The following is a 17,960-nucleotide window of genomic DNA, read 5'->3' on the forward strand; positions in this document are numbered from 1 at the left end:
TCCACACAATGCAACGCAACTTACTACACCTTAACTAAAGAGGCATGAAATATACAATGACACCGTTCACTTTTTGGTCCGTTTGATTCAGAAAATGTTGTAACATAAGAATGGCAGTTGTGACTGTCTGTGACTCCGCCTCTCGCCCTCTGACTGCTGGGACAGGCTCCAGCCCACCGTGACCCTTCACTGCAGTAAGCGGGTGTAGAACACAGATGGATTTAAATATGAACTTGAGTGCACTCACACAGTGTTGGACTGCTGCCCAACACTAAGCCGAAGATGAACAGCAGGGGGCGCTGTTTCAGGGGAAAAAACTGATCCTGAATCCACTGCTGCCCTAAAATCAGATGTGTGTGTGTGTGTGTGTGTGTGTGTGTGTGTGTGTGTGTGTGTGTGTGTGTGTGTGTGTGTGTGTCGCTAAGCTACACTCCTGTCCAGATGGTGGCAGTAATGCACTCTTCACTAAATTTGCCTTTTTTTAAAAAAAAAACTTCCTACTTCGTTTTCAAAGACTTGGGAACCTTTTCTGAAATACGCTGGGCTTGAGGTTTCAACTGTTATGCACAGAGCAATTTCATTTTAAATTGGGAGTATCTATATGTGTTAGGTGAAGAGGCCAACGTTCATGTTCTTTGTTTTCCTTCTATTGTGTTGTTTTATTCTGTTTAAAATAAAACCAATAAATATATATGGGAAAAAAAACTTCCTACTTCGGCAAATTTTCATGGGCTTTTTTCCCTCCTGAAATATCAGAGACAGATTTTTTTTAATCATATTTACTGACCCAACACCCCCCACCCCCACGAAAATACTTTTAATATATGAGGTCTATTAGAAAAGTATCCGACCTTATTATTTTTTTCAAAAACCATATGGATTTGAATCACGTGTGATTACATCAGACATGCTTGAACCCTCGTGGGCATGCGAGAGTTTTTTCACGCCTGTCGGTTACGTCATTCGCCTGTGGGCAGTCTTTGAGTGAGGAGTCGTCCACCCGCTCGTCGATTTTTTTCATTGTTTAGGAATGGCTCAGAGACTGTTGCTTTGTTTGATAAAAATTTCGAGGCGGCAGCGTCTCGCCGTTTCAAGTTGAAAACTTCCACATTTCAGGCTCTGTTGATCCAGGAAGTCGTCAGAGAACAGAGAACTTTCAGAAGAAGTCGGCATGAGGAGTTTATTCGGACATTCCATTGTTAACAGACATTTTGTAATGAAAGAACGTGCGGGCAGAGTCGCATGTCGGGCCGGACCCGATCGCGGGGGGTCGCGACAGGAAAAACACCTCCGTTGGAAACCTTAACGGGCAAGTTGGAACATGCCCAAGCTGTTAAACAATTTCTCAGTTACTCACTTGTTGAAAGCCATCAAAAGCCGCCTGAATTTTACAAATGGTTTTCAACACGAAGGTGTTTTTCCTGTCGCGGCGCACACAGATTCACCGAGTCGTCACGGAATTTGCGCGCACGTCTTTCATTAAAAAATGTCCTTAAACAGTGGAATGTCCACATAAAGTCCTCATGCCGGCCTCTTCTGAATCTTCTCTGTTCTCTCACGACGTCCTGGGTGAATTAAGCCTTAAATTAGGATGTTTTCAGGTCAAAACAGACCGACGACGGCGCCTGGAAGCGCTGCAGGACGTCTCGCTCCGTGGGAAGTCCTTACACCTGTTGGGAAAGTGTAGGTACACGGACCCACAACAGGGGGCGCAAATGAACGGACAATGGAGGAAGTCAAATAACAACACTTTACTGTTGTGAATGGGCACAACAAACACAACAGATTACAACAATAGACAAAAAGTCAAATCACAAAAGGTGTCGTGTGGGCAGGCTCGAAGATAGAAGATGTCTGTCCAAAGCAGAACCGGAACCACACGATTTCCTCCGCCACCAGACCCCGGGAATACTGGAGCCGCCAAGTCCCGAACTCCCAGGTGGCCACTGCCTCCGCGTGTCGGACCTGGTACTGCTGGCGAGGAACAAAAAAACAATTAAATGTGGGCGTGTATGCACCCAGCAATCCACAAGGCAGGAAAACCACCTCCACCTCTCGTTGGAAAAAGAGTCTGCTATACAATACACAAAAGGTTACTGTCGAAAAAATCTCACAATCAGCTGAGAACGTTACCTTCCTGGTAAAGCGATATCTCGGCAAAGAGGTGGAGATGACGTCTTGCTGATATACCGATGCTGATCAGATGAGTGGTGACAGCTGTCATAGGTGATGAGTGTCAGCTGTCACCCCGGCTGCTCCTGTGAGGTGGCAGCGCCCTCTGGTGCCTGGAGCCCGCACTCCAGGCAGGGTGCCCTCTGGTGGTGGTGGGGCAGCAGTACCTCCTCTTCAGCGGCCCACACAACAACACCGACAGAAACACCCCATAATCTCTCATCAGCCGTTAAACTTTTCACCGAAAACCAGCTAAATTTCTCGAATAGTGTCCACTCGGATATTCCTCAGAGATCCAGAAAAAATTTTGATAAAGCAACGCAGCGTGTGAAACAAAGGAATTCAGCCAAGAGGGCGGGACCACATCTCACTCAAGGCCTGCCCACAGGGAAATGACGTCACCGACACGCATGAAAAAACTCACGCATGTGCACGAGGGTTCAAGCATGATTGGTGTAATCGCATGTCATTCAAATCCATATAGTTTTTTTTTTTAAATAAAAAGGTAGGATAGTTTTCTAAAAGACCTCGTATGATGGGGATGTGTTTGGATGTCATCTGCTCATCAGACTTACCAGTGGGGTCATTGGAGTTGACCCTCCTCTTCTTCTGAGGAAACTAATTTGTCTCCTGCACCAGGTGAGTTTGGTTCTAATTGCTGGGCAGCAGGTGTTTGTTTCCAGGATTTTTTTCTCTTCACTTTAGTTTTAAAGCACGTTCTATGTCAAACTTCTTTCCTGGATCATGACTGTAAAGGAGTCATGAAATCAGTGCAGATGAAGGTCAGAGTTCATCAAAGTCACTGAGTCGTTTAAAGTGAAATTTTTAGATGTCCATTCTTATCACTAAATGGACTGCATATTATATTTATATAGCACTTTTCCATCTGCATCAGATGGTTGAAGTGCTTTACAATAATGCCTCACATTCACCCCGATATGAGGGTGCTGCCACACAAGGCGCACACTACACACCGGGAGCAACTAGGGGATTAAGTACCTTGCCCAAGGGCCTCAGCCTGGGATTTGAACCAAGGATCCTCTGGTCTCGAGCCCAACACTTTAACCACTGGACCATCACCTCCTAATCACTGATGCTAACTCGCCATGTGGTTCACAACAAAAAAGGTTTTTAAAATGACCATGCTGACTAATAAAGGTGTTTTCTGAATCGCTTATATTAGTGTATTAGCATTGCTGCATATAGCAAATCTAACGGTTAAGCTAAAGCTAGCCTGACTATCTGTGCGGTTTCACGCTGTGCAGTGATGAACTCTCAGATTTTATTTGTAATGTCTGAATCATTTACACGCGGGTTGGTGGAGCTGTTTTTATGGCGGCGTTATGTTTCCAGCATACGCTCTCCACGTCCCGAAGCAACGCAAAGAAACGCGTTGAGATGAAACTTAAATCATTGAGCTTTGGGTCTGGTGCGTCACTTGATCGCGTGTTTCTATGTTACCTGGGCTCTTGCTTGCCTCTACTGGTGGCTGCCTCTCACTGCGGTATTGTATCACTTCCTGTTCCGGAGCACAGCGGTGTTTTGCTGTATCTGTTTAATCTGCGCAGTTAGATTGATCTAGTTAACTAGATAACGATTTGTTTCACAGTGTAATCTTCACGTGCCTTAACTAAAGCACTCCCTCTGCTGAATCACCTCTAAATTATTTACACATTATTCACTTTGTGTGTTTTTAGGAATCCGCTAGCATAGTGCAGCTACTAGCTCTTAGCCGGTTTAGCATGGCGGCTTCTCCTGTCTCTCCTGCACTTTTCTGCTCTGGATGTGAAATGTTTAGTTATTCCTCGGCCTCCTTTAGCAGTAACGGTACTTGTAATAACTGTAGCTTATTCGTAGCTTTGGAGGCCAGGCTGGGCGAATTGGAGACTCGGCTCCGCACCGTGGAAAATTCTACAGCTAGCTAGGCCCCTGTAGTCGGTGCGGACCAAGGTAGCTTAGCCACCGTTAGTTTCCCTCTGGCAGATCCCGAGCAGCCGGGAAAGCAGGCTGACTGGGTCACTGTGAGGAGGAAGTGTAGCCCTAAACAGAAGCCCCGTGTACACCGCCAACCCGTTCACATTTCTAACCGTTTTTCCCCACTCGGCGACACACCCACCGAGGATCAAACTGTGGTTATTGGTGACTCTGTTTTGAGAAATGTGAAGTTAGCGACACCAGCAAAAATCTATTTAAGCATAAAAATTCAAAAAGAAAAAATAATATAGCACCTTCAACTGCACCACAGACTAAAACAGTTAAATGTGGTCTATTAAACATTAGGTCTCTCTCTTCTAAGTCCCTGTTGGTAAATGATATAATAATTGATCAACATATTGATTTATTCTGCCTTTCAGAAACCTGGTTACAGCAGGATGAATATGTTAGTTTAAATGAGTCAACACCCCCGAGTCACACTAACTGTCAGAATTCTCGTAGCACGGGCCGAGGAGGAGGATTAGCAGCAATCTTCCACTCCAGCTTATTAATTAATCAAAGACCCAGACAGAGCTTTAATTCATTTGAAAGCTTGACTCTTAGTCTTGTCCATCCAAATTGGAAGTCCCAAAAACCAGTTTTATTTGTTATTATCTATCGTCCACCTGGTCGTTACTGTGAGTTTCTCTGTGAATTTTCAGACCTTTTGTCTGACTTAGTGCTTAGCTCAGATAAGATAATTATAGTGGGCGATTTTAACATCCACACAGATGCTGAGAATGACAGCCTCAACACTGCATTTAATCTATTATTAGACTCTATTGGCTTTGCTCAAAAAGTAAATGAGTCCACCCACCACTTTAATCATATCTTAGATCTTGTTCTGACTTATGGTATGGAAATAGAAGACTTAACAGTATTCCCTGAAAACTCCCTTCTGTCTGATCATTTCTTAATAACATTTACATTTACTCTGATGGACTACCCAGCAGTGGGGAATAAGTTTCATTACACTAGAAGTCTTTCAGAAAGCGCTGTAACTAGGTTTAAGGATATGATTCCTTCTTTATGTTCTCTAATGCCATATACCAACACAGTGCAGAGTAGCTACCTAAACTCTGTAAGTGAGATAGAGTATCTCGTCAATAGTTTTACATCCTCATTGAAGACAACTTTGGATGCTGTAGCTCCTCTAAAAAAGAGAGCTTTAAATCAGAAGTGCCTGACTCCGTGGTATAACTCACAAACTTGTAGCTTAAAGCAGATAACCCGTAAGTTGGAGAGGAAATGGCGTCTCACTAATTTAGAAGATCTTCACTTAGCCTGGAAAAAGAGTCTGTTGCTCTATAAAAAAGCCCTCCGTAAAGCTAGGACATCTTTCTACTCATCACTAATTGAAGAAAATAAGAACAACCCCAGGTTTCTTTTCAGCACTGTAGCCAGGCTGACAAAGAGTCAGAGCTCTATTGAGCTGAGTATTCCATTAACTTTAACTAGTAATGACTTCATGACTTTCTTTGCTAACAAAATTTTAACTATTAGAGAAAAAATTACTCATAACCATCCCAAAGACGTATCGTTATCTTTGGCTGCTTTCAGTGATGCCGGTATTTGGTTAGACTCTTTCTCTCCGATTTGTTATGAGTCGGACGCAGCTCGGAGAACCGACCAGCGTTTGAAGGACCCAGTATGAAACAAGCAGAGCACGGTACAAAGGCTAACTGAATTTAATACATAACAGTGATAAAATAACAAAAAGGTGCGGTCTGGCGTGGTGCGCTCCCAGCAGCGCTAACGGTCCGGAGCCAGAAGCTGTTTCGGACCCAAGGACCCCGCCGACACCCCCCAGGTGGCCGCAACAACCGAGTCTGTGAAAGAAGGAACCATTATGTGAGTCCACACTCTACACACAGAACACTTAAAGGTGTACAAACAGCAAACACTTCCTGGCTTGATTACTGATCAGCTTCCCAACCTGCAGGCATGGAACATCTAGTTCACAAAACTCCACTGCAGTGGAAGCTGATACATGACTAACAAACAGCTCAATACAATAAGGTGTGAGGGACACCACATTTACTGACTGTATAACTGTTAGTCACAAAATCTAACGTACCTCAGGAAGTGTGCTGACGAGCGTGAGACCTCACTCCCTCCTCTTTCACAGACTGTGCATCAAACCTGGACGTTCTCAGCATCCGCTGTTGATGAGATGGCTCCCGAGACGACGATCTCACCCGTCTGGTCACAAGGTCGAGTCTCTGGCAAATACACACTGTGCACTCCAGTCTTAAATGCCAACATGTTCCAATCCATCCAGATGCACCACAGCTGTGAGTCCTGACGAGTCGCAGGTGATCAGGGTGAGGTCCTGACAGCCTCAGCAACACAGCCACTCAGTCCCAAACGCAAGCCACCTGGGAGGAAACCAAAAGACAAACAAACCGGCAGCCAGGCCCCCCCAGCCATATAACACGATTGTTCTGTCTGAGTTATTTTCATTAGTTACTTCATCCAAACCATCAACATGTTTATTAGACCCCATTCCTACCAGGCTGCTCAAGGAAGCCCTACCATTATTTAATGCTTCAATCTTAAATATGATCAATCTATCTTTGTTAGTTGGCTATGTACCACAGGCTTTTAAGGTGGCAATAATTAAACCATTACTTAAAAATCCATCACTTGACCCAGCTATCTTAGCTAATTATAGGCCAATCTCCAACCTTCCTTTTCTCTCAAAAATTCTTGAAAGGGTAGTTGTAAAACAGCTAACTGATCATCTGCAGAGGAATGTGTTGTATGGCTGGGGGGGCCTGGCTGCCTTTTTGTTTCTGTCTTTTGTTTTTCCTTCTAGGTGGCTTGCATTTGGGACTGAGTGGCTGTGTTGCTGAGGTTATCAGGACCTCACCCTGATCACCTGCGGCTCGTCAGGACTCACAGCTGAGGTGCATCTATATGGATTGGAACATGGTGGCATTTAAGACTGGAGTATACAGTGTGCATTTGCCAGAGACCCGACCTTGTGACCAGACAGGTGAGATCGTCGTCTCGGGAGCCATCTCATCATCAGTGGATGCAGAGAACGTCCAGGGTTTGATGCACGGTCTGTGAAAGAGGAGGGGGTGAGGTCTCACGCTCGTCAGCACACTTCCTGAGGTACGTTAGATTTTGTGACTAACATGTATACAGTCAGTAAATGTGGTGTCCCTCACACCTTTTTATATTGAGCTGTATGTTAGTCATGTATCGGCTTCCACTGCAGTGGAGTTTTGTGAACTGGATGTTCCATGCCTGCAGGTTGGGAAGCTGATTAGTAATCAAGCCAGGAAGTGTTTGCTGTTTGTACACCTTTAAGTGTTCTCTCTGTGTGTAGAGTGTGGACTCACATAATGGTTCCTTCTTTCACAGACTCGGTTTGTTGCGGCCACCTGGGGGGTGTCGGAGGGGTCCTTGGGTCCGAACAGCTTCTGGCTCCGGACCGTTAGCGCTGCTGGGAGCGCACCACGCCAGACCGCACTTTCTTTTGTTATTTTTTGTATCACTGTTATGTATTAAATTCAGTTAGCCTTTGTACCGTGCTCTGCTTATTTCATACTGGGTCCTTCAAACGCTGGTCGGTTCTCCGAGCTGCGTCCGACACATAACAGGAATGGTCTATTTGAAGTTTCAGTCAGGTTTTAGAATTCATCATAGTACAGAAACAGCATTAGTGAAGGTTACAAATGATCTTCTTATGGCCTCGGACAGTGGACTCATCTCTGTGCTTGTTCTGTTAGACCTCAGTGCTGCTTTTGATACTGTTGACCATAAAATTTTATTACAGAGATTAGAGCATGCCATAGGTATTAAAGGCACTGCGCTGCGGTGGTTTGAATCATATTTGTCTAATAGATTACAATTTGTTCATGTAAATGGGGAATCTTCTTCACAGACTAAAGTTAATTATGGAGTTCCACAAGGTTCTGTGCTAGGACCAATTTTATTCACTTTATACATGCTTCCCTTAGGCAGTATTATTAGACGGTATTGCTTAAATTTTCATTGTTACGCAGATGATACCCAGCTTTATCTATCCGTGAAGCCAGAGGACACACACCAATTAGCTAAACTGCAGGATTGTCTTACAGACATAAAGACATGGATGACCTCTAATTTCCTGCTTTTAAACTCAGATAAAACTGAAGTTATTGTACTTGGCCCCACAAATCTTAGAAACATGGTGTCTAACCAGATCCTTACTCTGGATGGCATTACCCTGACCTCTAGTAACACTGTGAGAAATCTTGGAGTCATTTTTGATCAGGATATGTCATTCAAAGCGCATATTAAACAAATATGTAGGACTGCTTTTTTGCATTTACGCAATATCTCTAAAATCAGAAAGGTCTTGTCTCAGAGTGATGCTGAAAAACTAATTCATGTATTTATTTCCTCTAGGCTGGACTATTGTAATTCATTATTATCAGGTTGTCCTAAAAGTTCCCTGAAAAGCCTTCAGTTAATTCAAAATGCTGCAGCTAGAGTACTGACGGGGACTAGAAGGAGAGAGCATATCTCACCCATATTGGCCTCTCTTCATTGGCTTCCTGTTAATTCTAGAATAGAATTTAAAATTATTCTTCTTACTTATAAGGTTTTGAATAATCAGGTCCCATCTTATCTTAGGGACCTCATAGTACCATATCACCCCAATAGAGCGCTTCGCTCTCAGACTGCAGGCTTACTTGTAGTTCCTAGGGTTTGTAAGAGTAGAATGGGAGGCAGAGCCTTCAGCTTTCAGGCTCCTCTCCTGTGGAACCAGCTCCCAATTCAGATCAGGGAGACAGACACCCTCTCTACTTTTAAGATTAGGCTTAAAACTTTCCTTTTTGCTAAAGCTTATAGTTAGGGCTGGATCAGGTGACCCTGAACCATCCCTTAGTTATGCTGCTATAGACGTAGACTGCTGGGGGGTTCCCATGATGCACTGTTTCTTTCTCTTTTTGCTCTGTATGCACCACTCTGCATTTAATCATTAGTGATCGATCTCTGCTCCCCTCCACAGCAGTCCCAGCAGAAGACTGCCCCTCCCTGATCATGGTTCTGCTGGAGGTTTCTTCCTGTTAAAAGGGAGTTTTTCCTTCCCACTGTAGCCAAGTGCTTGCTCACAGGGGGTCGTTTTGACCGTTGGGGTTTTTACGTAATTATTGTATGGCTTTGCCTTACAATATAAAGCGCCTTGGGGCAACTGTTTGTTGTGATTTGGCGCTATATAAATAAAATTGATTTGATTTGATTTGACCTGATCGCACTAGGCCCCTTGGTGGCGCTGTGCAAAAAAAAACCTTAAGGTGTTGGGGTGGAGTTAATTTTGATTGATGTGTGAGTGTGTTGCTATAACGATGGCGACAAGGATCCTGAATTTAACTGTGAATTTAACTTAGCACTCGAATGTGTTAATGTCACTAAGTACAAATTTAATTAATTAAAATTTTTGTTTTTCATTTTGATTTCCATCACCTGTGTATTTTGGCTGCAGTCATGATAAATGTTTCTGTTAAATCACTGTAGAGGTTTTACATGCAGTACCTCAGTACCTCACTGTATTGTAACAGTGACAGCCATCTGAGAGGATGAAATGTCGGGTGTGTGTGTGTGTGTGTGTGCGCGCGCGTGTTTAAATTCTGTTCATGTCTACAAAATCATTGATGTAAAATTCTAACACATTGATAATCTATAAGTGAATAAAATATAATTATCTGCAATCTGGTTGTAAATTAAAGTAGTAAGTCCAACTTTAAAAAAAGTACAATTAACATGATTATTAATTTATTATATTGGAAAGCAGTAAGAAATTACTTTTAAAAAATACGTTTTTCGTCATGTAAAGCACCATTCTTTGTGACTCTTATTTTGAATGGTCATTCTCCCCCAAATCCAGTTGTTCAAATACATCAAAAATTAATGTTTTTCATGAAATTAAATAAAAAACTGAAATATTTTCAGTATAAATAAGCAGATTTATTTGTCATTAAACTGTCACTCAGTTTTCAGATGTATAAATATAAAGTTAACATTTTTCACAACAAACAAAAGCACATACAGACGCATTAAATACATAAAACTTTCAGTTGGAACAAATCGGCTCTTATTTACATCTTATATACAAAAAGAAAAAAATGGTCCTCTGCTGCAGTGAATGAAAATGACAATTTAAAGTGAATTATTCTTAAATTGGACATGATAATAACTACAGTGGTTCCTTTAGGAATTAATCTGTGAATGATTTCTACTCTTTAAAGCAAACATTTAAATAGAAACAGATAAAATTAGAATTTTAAAATAAGTCACAGGACGACTGTAGTTTTAGTTTTCTTGACAATTCAAAAATTTGGGGCTTTTAGGACATCAGATGGACAACGTGGAGGAATGTAATCGGTTTTTGGCCTCCGTCCTTTAACAACTGAACTACAAAACAAAACAGAAAAAAAAAAAACACTTGGTGGTGTTATTTAAAAAATCCTGCTGATTTTTAAAAAGCAAAAACAAAACTATTTTCCAGCATTTATGTTGTTTGTAATCTAAATCCTAAAAATAATCAGGAAAAAAGGATTTTACCTCCACAAAATATATTTTCTGCCAGTAACACAAGTGATGAATAAACATACTTCTGACATATGATAAAACATTACCGTGGTTCTATAAAGTTATTTATCCAAATGGTGACATAGTTATATTTTCCATGTGGCTAAAAGTGAGGAAATTTATTGATTAAAAACACTGTACATTATAAATTAATATAAATAACTGACACCTTATTTTTACTGGATTATATCTTATCATAATACTAATTAATAAATAATAGGTAGATTTATAAATATTTAATAATTCTTCCATTTATAATTGATCATCTTACCAAACTGTCACTGTATTATTTTTAGTGTTTATTTTATTTCTGTCAGGAAAATACTTTATTACCTCAGATTCAGAACACACAGAAAAAAGTGAAAACATTTTTTTTTAAGTGTGAAAAATTAATTTGTAAATTAAATGCAAACAGGCTGTGAAGACTCTGTTTAGAACTTGTGAAATTCTAAAACATTCAGTGTAGGTTTGTTTGGACTGGACACCATGTAAGAAGGTCAGAGGTCATGGTCTATAGGACCTGGTAGATCAGGCTCGGGTCCTGGCTGATGGTCGGAGACGAGGCCTGGGCGGTGTTTGGCGTCTCAGCAGCTGTCGGCGGCTCGGCCGGCGGGGAGTCTGGGCTGTCGGTGGCCGGCAGCAGGGCGCTGCCCTCCGTGGAAATTCTCTCCACGATGCTGGACAGACAGTCCAGACTGGAAACCTGGACCGAAGTCCGCTCGGCCTTCACAGGGGCTGTGAAACAACAAAGAAACAATAAATAGGCAACAAAACAATTTGCAGTAAATTGTGTGTGTGTGCTGTAGTTGAATTTATTATCTCACCGTTTGGACTCTCGGAGAAATAAGAGCTGCTGTCATAGCGCCCTCTTCTGTCAGACTGACAGCTGGGTCCGTTAAAATCAGTCTGCAGAGAAATAACATAAGCAGCTGTGATGTCATAAAGCATAAATATTACAGAAAATGTACACAGCTGAAGTCAGAATAATTAACTATGTTTCGACAAATTAAAATTATACCAAAGTTTAATGATGATGATGATAATAACAATGTCAAAACAAGCTGTATTAATGTGTAAAGATTGGGAAACACTTTGTTGCATTACAGACTTTAATGAAACTAAATGATCAGCGATAACTTTAAGAATAGAAATGTAACTGAATTTCCAGATGAAGCCGCAAAAATGCGTAAATGTTATTGGTTTCTTATTTTAGAACCGACATTTGATGTTTAAACTAAATATGGACCTGGATTCTTTTCTTTAAAAAAAAAAAAAAAAAAAAAAAGCTTTGCGGTGGAGACATATTTGGAACATTCTTTTTAAAGGTTTTGCAATAAATAACTAAATAAATCTAAAATAATCACAATGTTGAACTGGATTTAGAGTCCGTGTTGTTTTTCTACTACTACTTTTTTTTTTTTTTTTAATTTCCAAGGAGTGAATTTATTTATACCGAAACCGTTTGCGGCTGTAACACTGAAAATAAAAATAGCAAATATTCCTGAAGTAAACATGAATAAAATAACAGAATAAATTTGAGGTCAGTGATGAATAATCTGAACACAAAGTGGAAATATATGAAAAGCGTCACTTCAAAATGTGATCTCACAAACAAAAATAAGAACTTTAAGTGAAAATAAAATCCAGAGAAATCAAAACTAAACTAAAAAAAAAAGCTTTAAACTGTGTGACTTTTTTTCCGGACAAACATGGAGTTTTGAAATTACTTTTAAAGAAAACCGCGGGGACACACTGAGGTCCAAATCTAAAACCGGTTCCAGTCCACATATGTTGTTTTAGTCGCTCCAAACGAATAAAATCCAAATCTTGTTATGAATGAATTTTAATTTAAATTAATTTGTGCGTAAAATTCGATGATGGAACCTCAATTATTTGTAATTTGCACCGTTTTAAAAATCCAAACGAAAGACGGTTCCGTGGTAATGTAACTGAGAGGCGGTGATTTGCTTTGGTTTGTTTTTTTGCTGGTCTGGGTGCGTAAAGGCGCACGGGGGGCGCACGGAGGCGCACGGCGCGGTCTCACCATGCCGTCGGAGCAGTTGGAGCGCGGGCTGGAGGCGTCCGAGTCCCCGCTGTAGTGCTCCAGGACCGGGTAGAAGCTGTCGTCTTGGCCGCCGCGGAGCAGCGCCTGCAGGGACTCGATGTAGCTGATGGCGTTCCGCAGGATCTCCACTTTGGGGAGCCGCTGGTTCGGGTTGGCCGTGGTGCAGCGCTTCAGGGTCTCGAACGCGTCGTTGACCTTGCTGAGCCGCCGGCGCTCGCGCAGCGTGGCGGCCTTCCGGCGGTCCGCGTTGGTGGTCTTCCTCTTGCAGGCCTTACAGGCCCAAAGCAGGCACCGACCCGCCTGGTGGTGCCCGCTGGGCGCGCGCACGTGCTCGTCGTCCTCTGCCTCTGCGTGGTGGTGGAGGTGCAGCAGGGAGGACGGGGAGGAGGAGGAGGAGGGAGGGGAGGATGAAGAGGAGGACGAGGAGTCCTCGGGCTTCAGCAGGCCCACGTGAACCAGCCTCGGGTCCAGGTCCTCAAAGAAGTGCATGTCACTGGTGTTAAAACAGGGGTCGTCGTAGAACTCTTCGGCGGAAGGGATCGGGAACGAGAGGTCCGAGAACTCCATGATCCAGACCCACAACCCGACACCACAAATCCAGCAAGGTCCAAAAACCCTAATCCAGATCAGAAGATCCTGCGTGGCTTTTCGGAGGGAATGTTCACTTCTGTCCTCAGTAGCCGTTGACCTGCATCTTCTTATACCTGAGAGGTCAGCGGGGGCGTGGCCAGAGCGGCGTGCCGCTCTGAGCGCTGGCCAATAGGCTGTGAGGAGGCGGGGTCTAAAGTCTGACGGTGGTTAGTGTCCAATTACACACAAACGATTAGAAACGGTCCCAAAGTCTAACAGCAAAACCGTCTGCAGGCTGATAATAATAATAATAATAATAATAATAATAATAATAATAATAATAATAATAATAATAATAATAATAATAAGACAGTGTTTAATATGGATTAAAAACATCACAAAATACCGAGTGAAAAAGAATTGCCAATGAAAGGAAAACAATATAAAGCTTCTTATCGATAAACAAAATAATACATAAATGTAACAAAATTTCTAGAACATTTTTAAAAAGTGGGAAAATGAAGCAATATTTAACAAAACGAATGCAATAAACCAAATGTCCACTTTTCCTTTACATATTAAACGTCTTTAAGTTGGAGCAGAGAAACAAACTAATAATAAAATAAATAAAAAATAATCAAAAGGTGATTATTAAACTAAACGTGTTTGTGTCTGTAGGAAAAATGATTAAATTAAATTATTTGGGTTTTCCTTAAAACTATGTTAATACAAAAAAATGAGTTGTTTGGTTTTTGTACAATGTTTTGTTGCACCAGAAGTATTTCAGGAATGAAATGTTTGATTTCACACTGTAATAAAGAAACAGCGATTATTTAATCCGTGCCACAGTCGGTGGGTTTTAATGTGTGACGTCATAAACAGGCCTCTGGGGTCAGTTGCTGTTTTCATCATTTTATAGGTACAAACACCTTTTCAACAAACGTCTTTTTATATTCAGTCACTATCAAGTCTGCTGAGTGTTTTTTCCCTTCGTGTTTTATTAAATAAAACCACACAGTTAATATCTGGTTGAGTTTGTTGTTCTGTGGAACACAGCACACATCAGCCACAGGGCCAAAATTCAAGTACTTTTCAAAGAAATCTTAATATTTCATGGTAACAACATAATAATAATAATAATAATAATAATAATAATAACACAACATGAAATTACGATGACTAATAATCTCTTACATTTCGTGTCAGATGTTCACTCGCCCCGTAGTTTGATTAATCTGTTTGAAAATAATGAGTAGCCACTAAAAGGAACCAGATTCTGATGTAGTTTGTTTAAATTAAAATCACATTCATAATGTGAAGCTGTAGCCGCTGGATGGCGCTGCAGCGCAAATCACTACTACAGAATTATTATTAATGTATTTATTTTTACATTGCAAAAGTTTCCAGGGTTGGTGTTTGTGTGTTCTGAGTTTCCTCCTTCAGACCTGTGAATCAAACACTCATCGATTACTTATTGATGTTTAATTTGGTTTTAAAAAAATTTTTTCCTCTATGTCAGTTTTTGTTTTTTATTGTTTACTGATCGGTAAATGGACTGCGTTTATATCACGCTTTTCCATCTGCATCAGATGCTCAACGCACTTTACAATGATGCCTCACATTCACCCCGATGTGAGGGTGCTGCCATACAAGGTGCTAATTTAGAAACAGTTGTGCAGCTTTAATTCGAACTCTTCTCAAACTGGATTAAAAATTCATATTATAAATTTTAACACAGAGAAATAAATGATTTAAAATCTCTAAACAAAATGACACAACTGGACACAAAACGCTGCAAAATAAATTAAAATCTGTGGCTTGTAAGCTGACAGTTTGTTCAGAATCAGGATTTGATTTAAAGCATGAACCCAACACTTCTGTTTTCTGCACAAAACTGAATTTTGCCTTTCAGCTGTAGAATTATTTCACATTAAATCATCGAATGCTGGCAGCTGATAAGTTAAATAGTAAATGAAATTTCACATCATTTTTCCTTCTGATGCAGACACTCAGTGCTACACACACACACACACACACACACACACACACACACACACACACACACACACACACACACACACACACACACACACACACTCTGATGTCAGCGTGCTGCCGTACACAGCTCTCCACTGCACACTGGGATCAAATCAAGGGTTAAAGACTGTGTTCTTTAGACTTTAGTGACGCTCCCCCTCTCAGTGGGAATCGAACAGAGGATCTTCTGTACCTTCTTGACCAAAACTGTTGGGAAGGTGTAGTGACACAGACCCACAACAGGGGGCGTAAATGAACCGACAATGAAAATGCCAAAAGATAACAATTTAATGTTGTGAAAAATGTGCACAACAAAATACAGATACCACTTCAGGAAACAGTCAATTAAACAATAGGTGACGTGTGGGCAGGCTCGAGGATAGGAGACGCCTGTCCAGAGAAGAGTCGGCCCCCACACGATTTCCACTGCCAGCGGAGACCTGCAATACACCGGAGCCGCCAAGTCCTGAGTCCCCAGGTGGCCACCGCCTCCAGCTGTCGGATCGGGTACAGCTGGCAGGAAGCACAAACAGATTATGTGGGTGTGTGAAACACCCAGCAACAGTCAGCAACTCACAGTTCTTTCTGGAGTGACAAGTCCTTCACTCTCAGGTAGCATGAAAACCAGTTCGTGCAGTGCCTACTGAACACGAAGAAATTTAGGAGCGGAATCGCAGACTCCTCCAAATTTCCAACACACCAGCTCCAAGCTGTTAGTTACGGTAGGTTACGACTGCAAACAGGTTAGCATTCAATATGTGTGAACGGCACAGAGAAAGGCTGAGAAGGTTACCTGTAGGGTAAGCAGATTTCTCGGCAGAGATGTGGTGTCTCCTCCAGGCTTTTATGGTGATGCTGATTAAGGTGAATGGTGACAGCTGTCAGCTCCGGGCTCCTGGGGCTCCTCTGCAGTGGCTGTGCCCTCTGGTGCCTGAAGCCCGCCTTCAGGCAGGGCGCCCTCTGGTGTTGGACCATCAGTACCTCCTCTTTGGGCGGCCCACACAACAGAACCCCCCCTCAACGGGCGCCTCCTGGCACCCGACCAGGCTTGTCGGGATGCCGCTGGTAGAAGTCGGCCAGGAGGGCCGGGTCCAGGATGAAGCTCCTTTTCACCCAGGAGCGTTCTTCAGGTCCGTAACCCTCACAGTCCACCAGATATTGGAATCCCCGGCCCCTCCGACAAACATCCAGGAGCCTGCGAACGGTCCATGCAGGCTCACCGTCAATGATGCGGGCAGGAGGTGGCGCTGGTCCGGGGGTGCAGAGGTTCGAGGTGTGACATGGCTTGATCCTAGAAACATGAAAAACTGGATGTATCTGCAGTGAAGCTGGTAGCCTCAGCTACCAATGATACCGATGAATTTGTCTTTCAATTTCTGGGATTCAGTGTGCAGAGGAATGTCCTTGGTAGAAAGCCATACCTCCTGCCCTACCTCCTTCTAGTCCTGGACTAGAAGGAGAGCATATCTCACCCATATTGGCCTCTCTTCATTGGCTTCCTGTTAATTCTAGAATAGAATTTAAAATTCTTCTTCTTACTTATAAGGTTTTGAATAATCAGGTCCCATCTTATCTTAGGGACCTCATAGTACCATATCACCCCAATAGAGTGCTTCGCTCTCAGACTGCAGGCTTACTTGTAGTTCCTAGGGTTTGTAAGAGTAGAATGGGAGGCAGAGCCTTCAGTTTTCAGGCTCCTCTCCTGTGGAACCAGCTCCCAATTCAGATCAGGGAGACAGACACCCTCTCTACTTTTAAGATTAGGCTTAAAACTTTCCTTTTTGCTAAAGCTTATAGTTAGGGCTGGATCAGGTGACCCTGAACCATCCCTTAGTTATGCTGCTATAGACTTAGACTGCTGGGGGGTTCCCATGATGCACTGAGTGTTTCTTTCTCTTTTTGCTCTGTATGCACCACTCTGCATTTAATCATTAGTGATTGATCTCTGTTCTCTTCCACAGCATGCCTTTTTCCTGATTCTCTCCCCTTAGCCCCAACCAGTCCCAGCAGAAGACTGCCCCTCCCTGAGCCTTGTTCTGCTGGAGGTTTCTTCCTGTTAAAAGGGAGTTTTTCCTTCCCACTGTCGCCAAGTGCTTGCTCACAGGGGGTTGTTTTGACTGTTGGGGTTTTTCCGTAATTATTGTATGGCTTTTGCCTTACAATATAAAGTGCCTTGGGGCAACTGTTTGTTGTGATTTGGCGCTATATAAATAAAATTGATTTGACTTGATTTGCCCAGGCTGCTATGCAGGAGCCGGGGTACGCCGGCGGTCTGCATGGTCCTTAGCCCTCGTCCGGACTTTCAGAAGGGCAGAGCGGGCTGTGTGCCACACCCGCCGGCACCTCCTGAGGTGGGCCTGGACCGAGGGGACCTCGACCTCTCCCTCTATGGCTGGGAACAATGGGGGCTGGTACCCCAAACACATTTCGAAGTGGGAGAGGCCGGTTGCGGAGGAGATTTGGCTATTATGGGCGTACTCAATCCAGGCCAGATGTTGACTCCAGGCCGTCGGGTGCGCGGAGGTCACACACCGCAGGGCCTGCTCCAGATCTT

General features: G+C 42.8%; 1 protein-coding gene across 1 annotated transcript; it reads right to left on the reverse strand.

The window, feature by feature from the left end:
• Nucleotides 1-10,119: 10,119 nt before the first annotated feature.
• myod1 (myogenic differentiation 1) lies at nt 10,120-13,464 on the reverse strand. The gene is made up of 3 exons (XM_034177328.1): nt 12,779-13,464; nt 11,559-11,640; nt 10,120-11,469 (listed from the first exon to the last, which is right to left on the reverse strand). Exons 1-3 carry the CDS (start codon nt 13,364-13,366, stop codon nt 11,246-11,248), a joined length of 894 nt encoding a protein of 297 aa, XP_034033219.1. The 5' UTR covers nt 13,367-13,464; the 3' UTR covers nt 10,120-11,245.
• Nucleotides 13,465-17,960: the final 4,496 nt, after the last annotated feature.

This window comes from Thalassophryne amazonica, chromosome 8, assembly GCF_902500255.1.
Source record: "Thalassophryne amazonica chromosome 8, fThaAma1.1, whole genome shotgun sequence".
Classification (NCBI taxonomy): domain Eukaryota; kingdom Metazoa; phylum Chordata; class Actinopteri; order Batrachoidiformes; family Batrachoididae; genus Thalassophryne; species Thalassophryne amazonica.

Bases quoted from the DNA above. Each gene is read 5' to 3' on its own strand.
- myod1 (XM_034177328.1), bottom strand. From the start codon at position 13,366: ATGGAGTTCTCGGACCTCTCGTTCCCGATCCCTTCCGCCGAAGAGTTC. The intron at 11,641-12,778 runs GTGAGACCGCGC...ATTTCTCTGCAG, and splicing joins CCAACTGCTCCGACGGCATG to ACTGATTTTAACGGACCCAG. The intron at 11,470-11,558 runs GTGAGATAATAA...GTTGTTTCACAG, and splicing joins TTTCTCCGAGAGTCCAAACG to CCCCTGTGAAGGCCGAGCGG.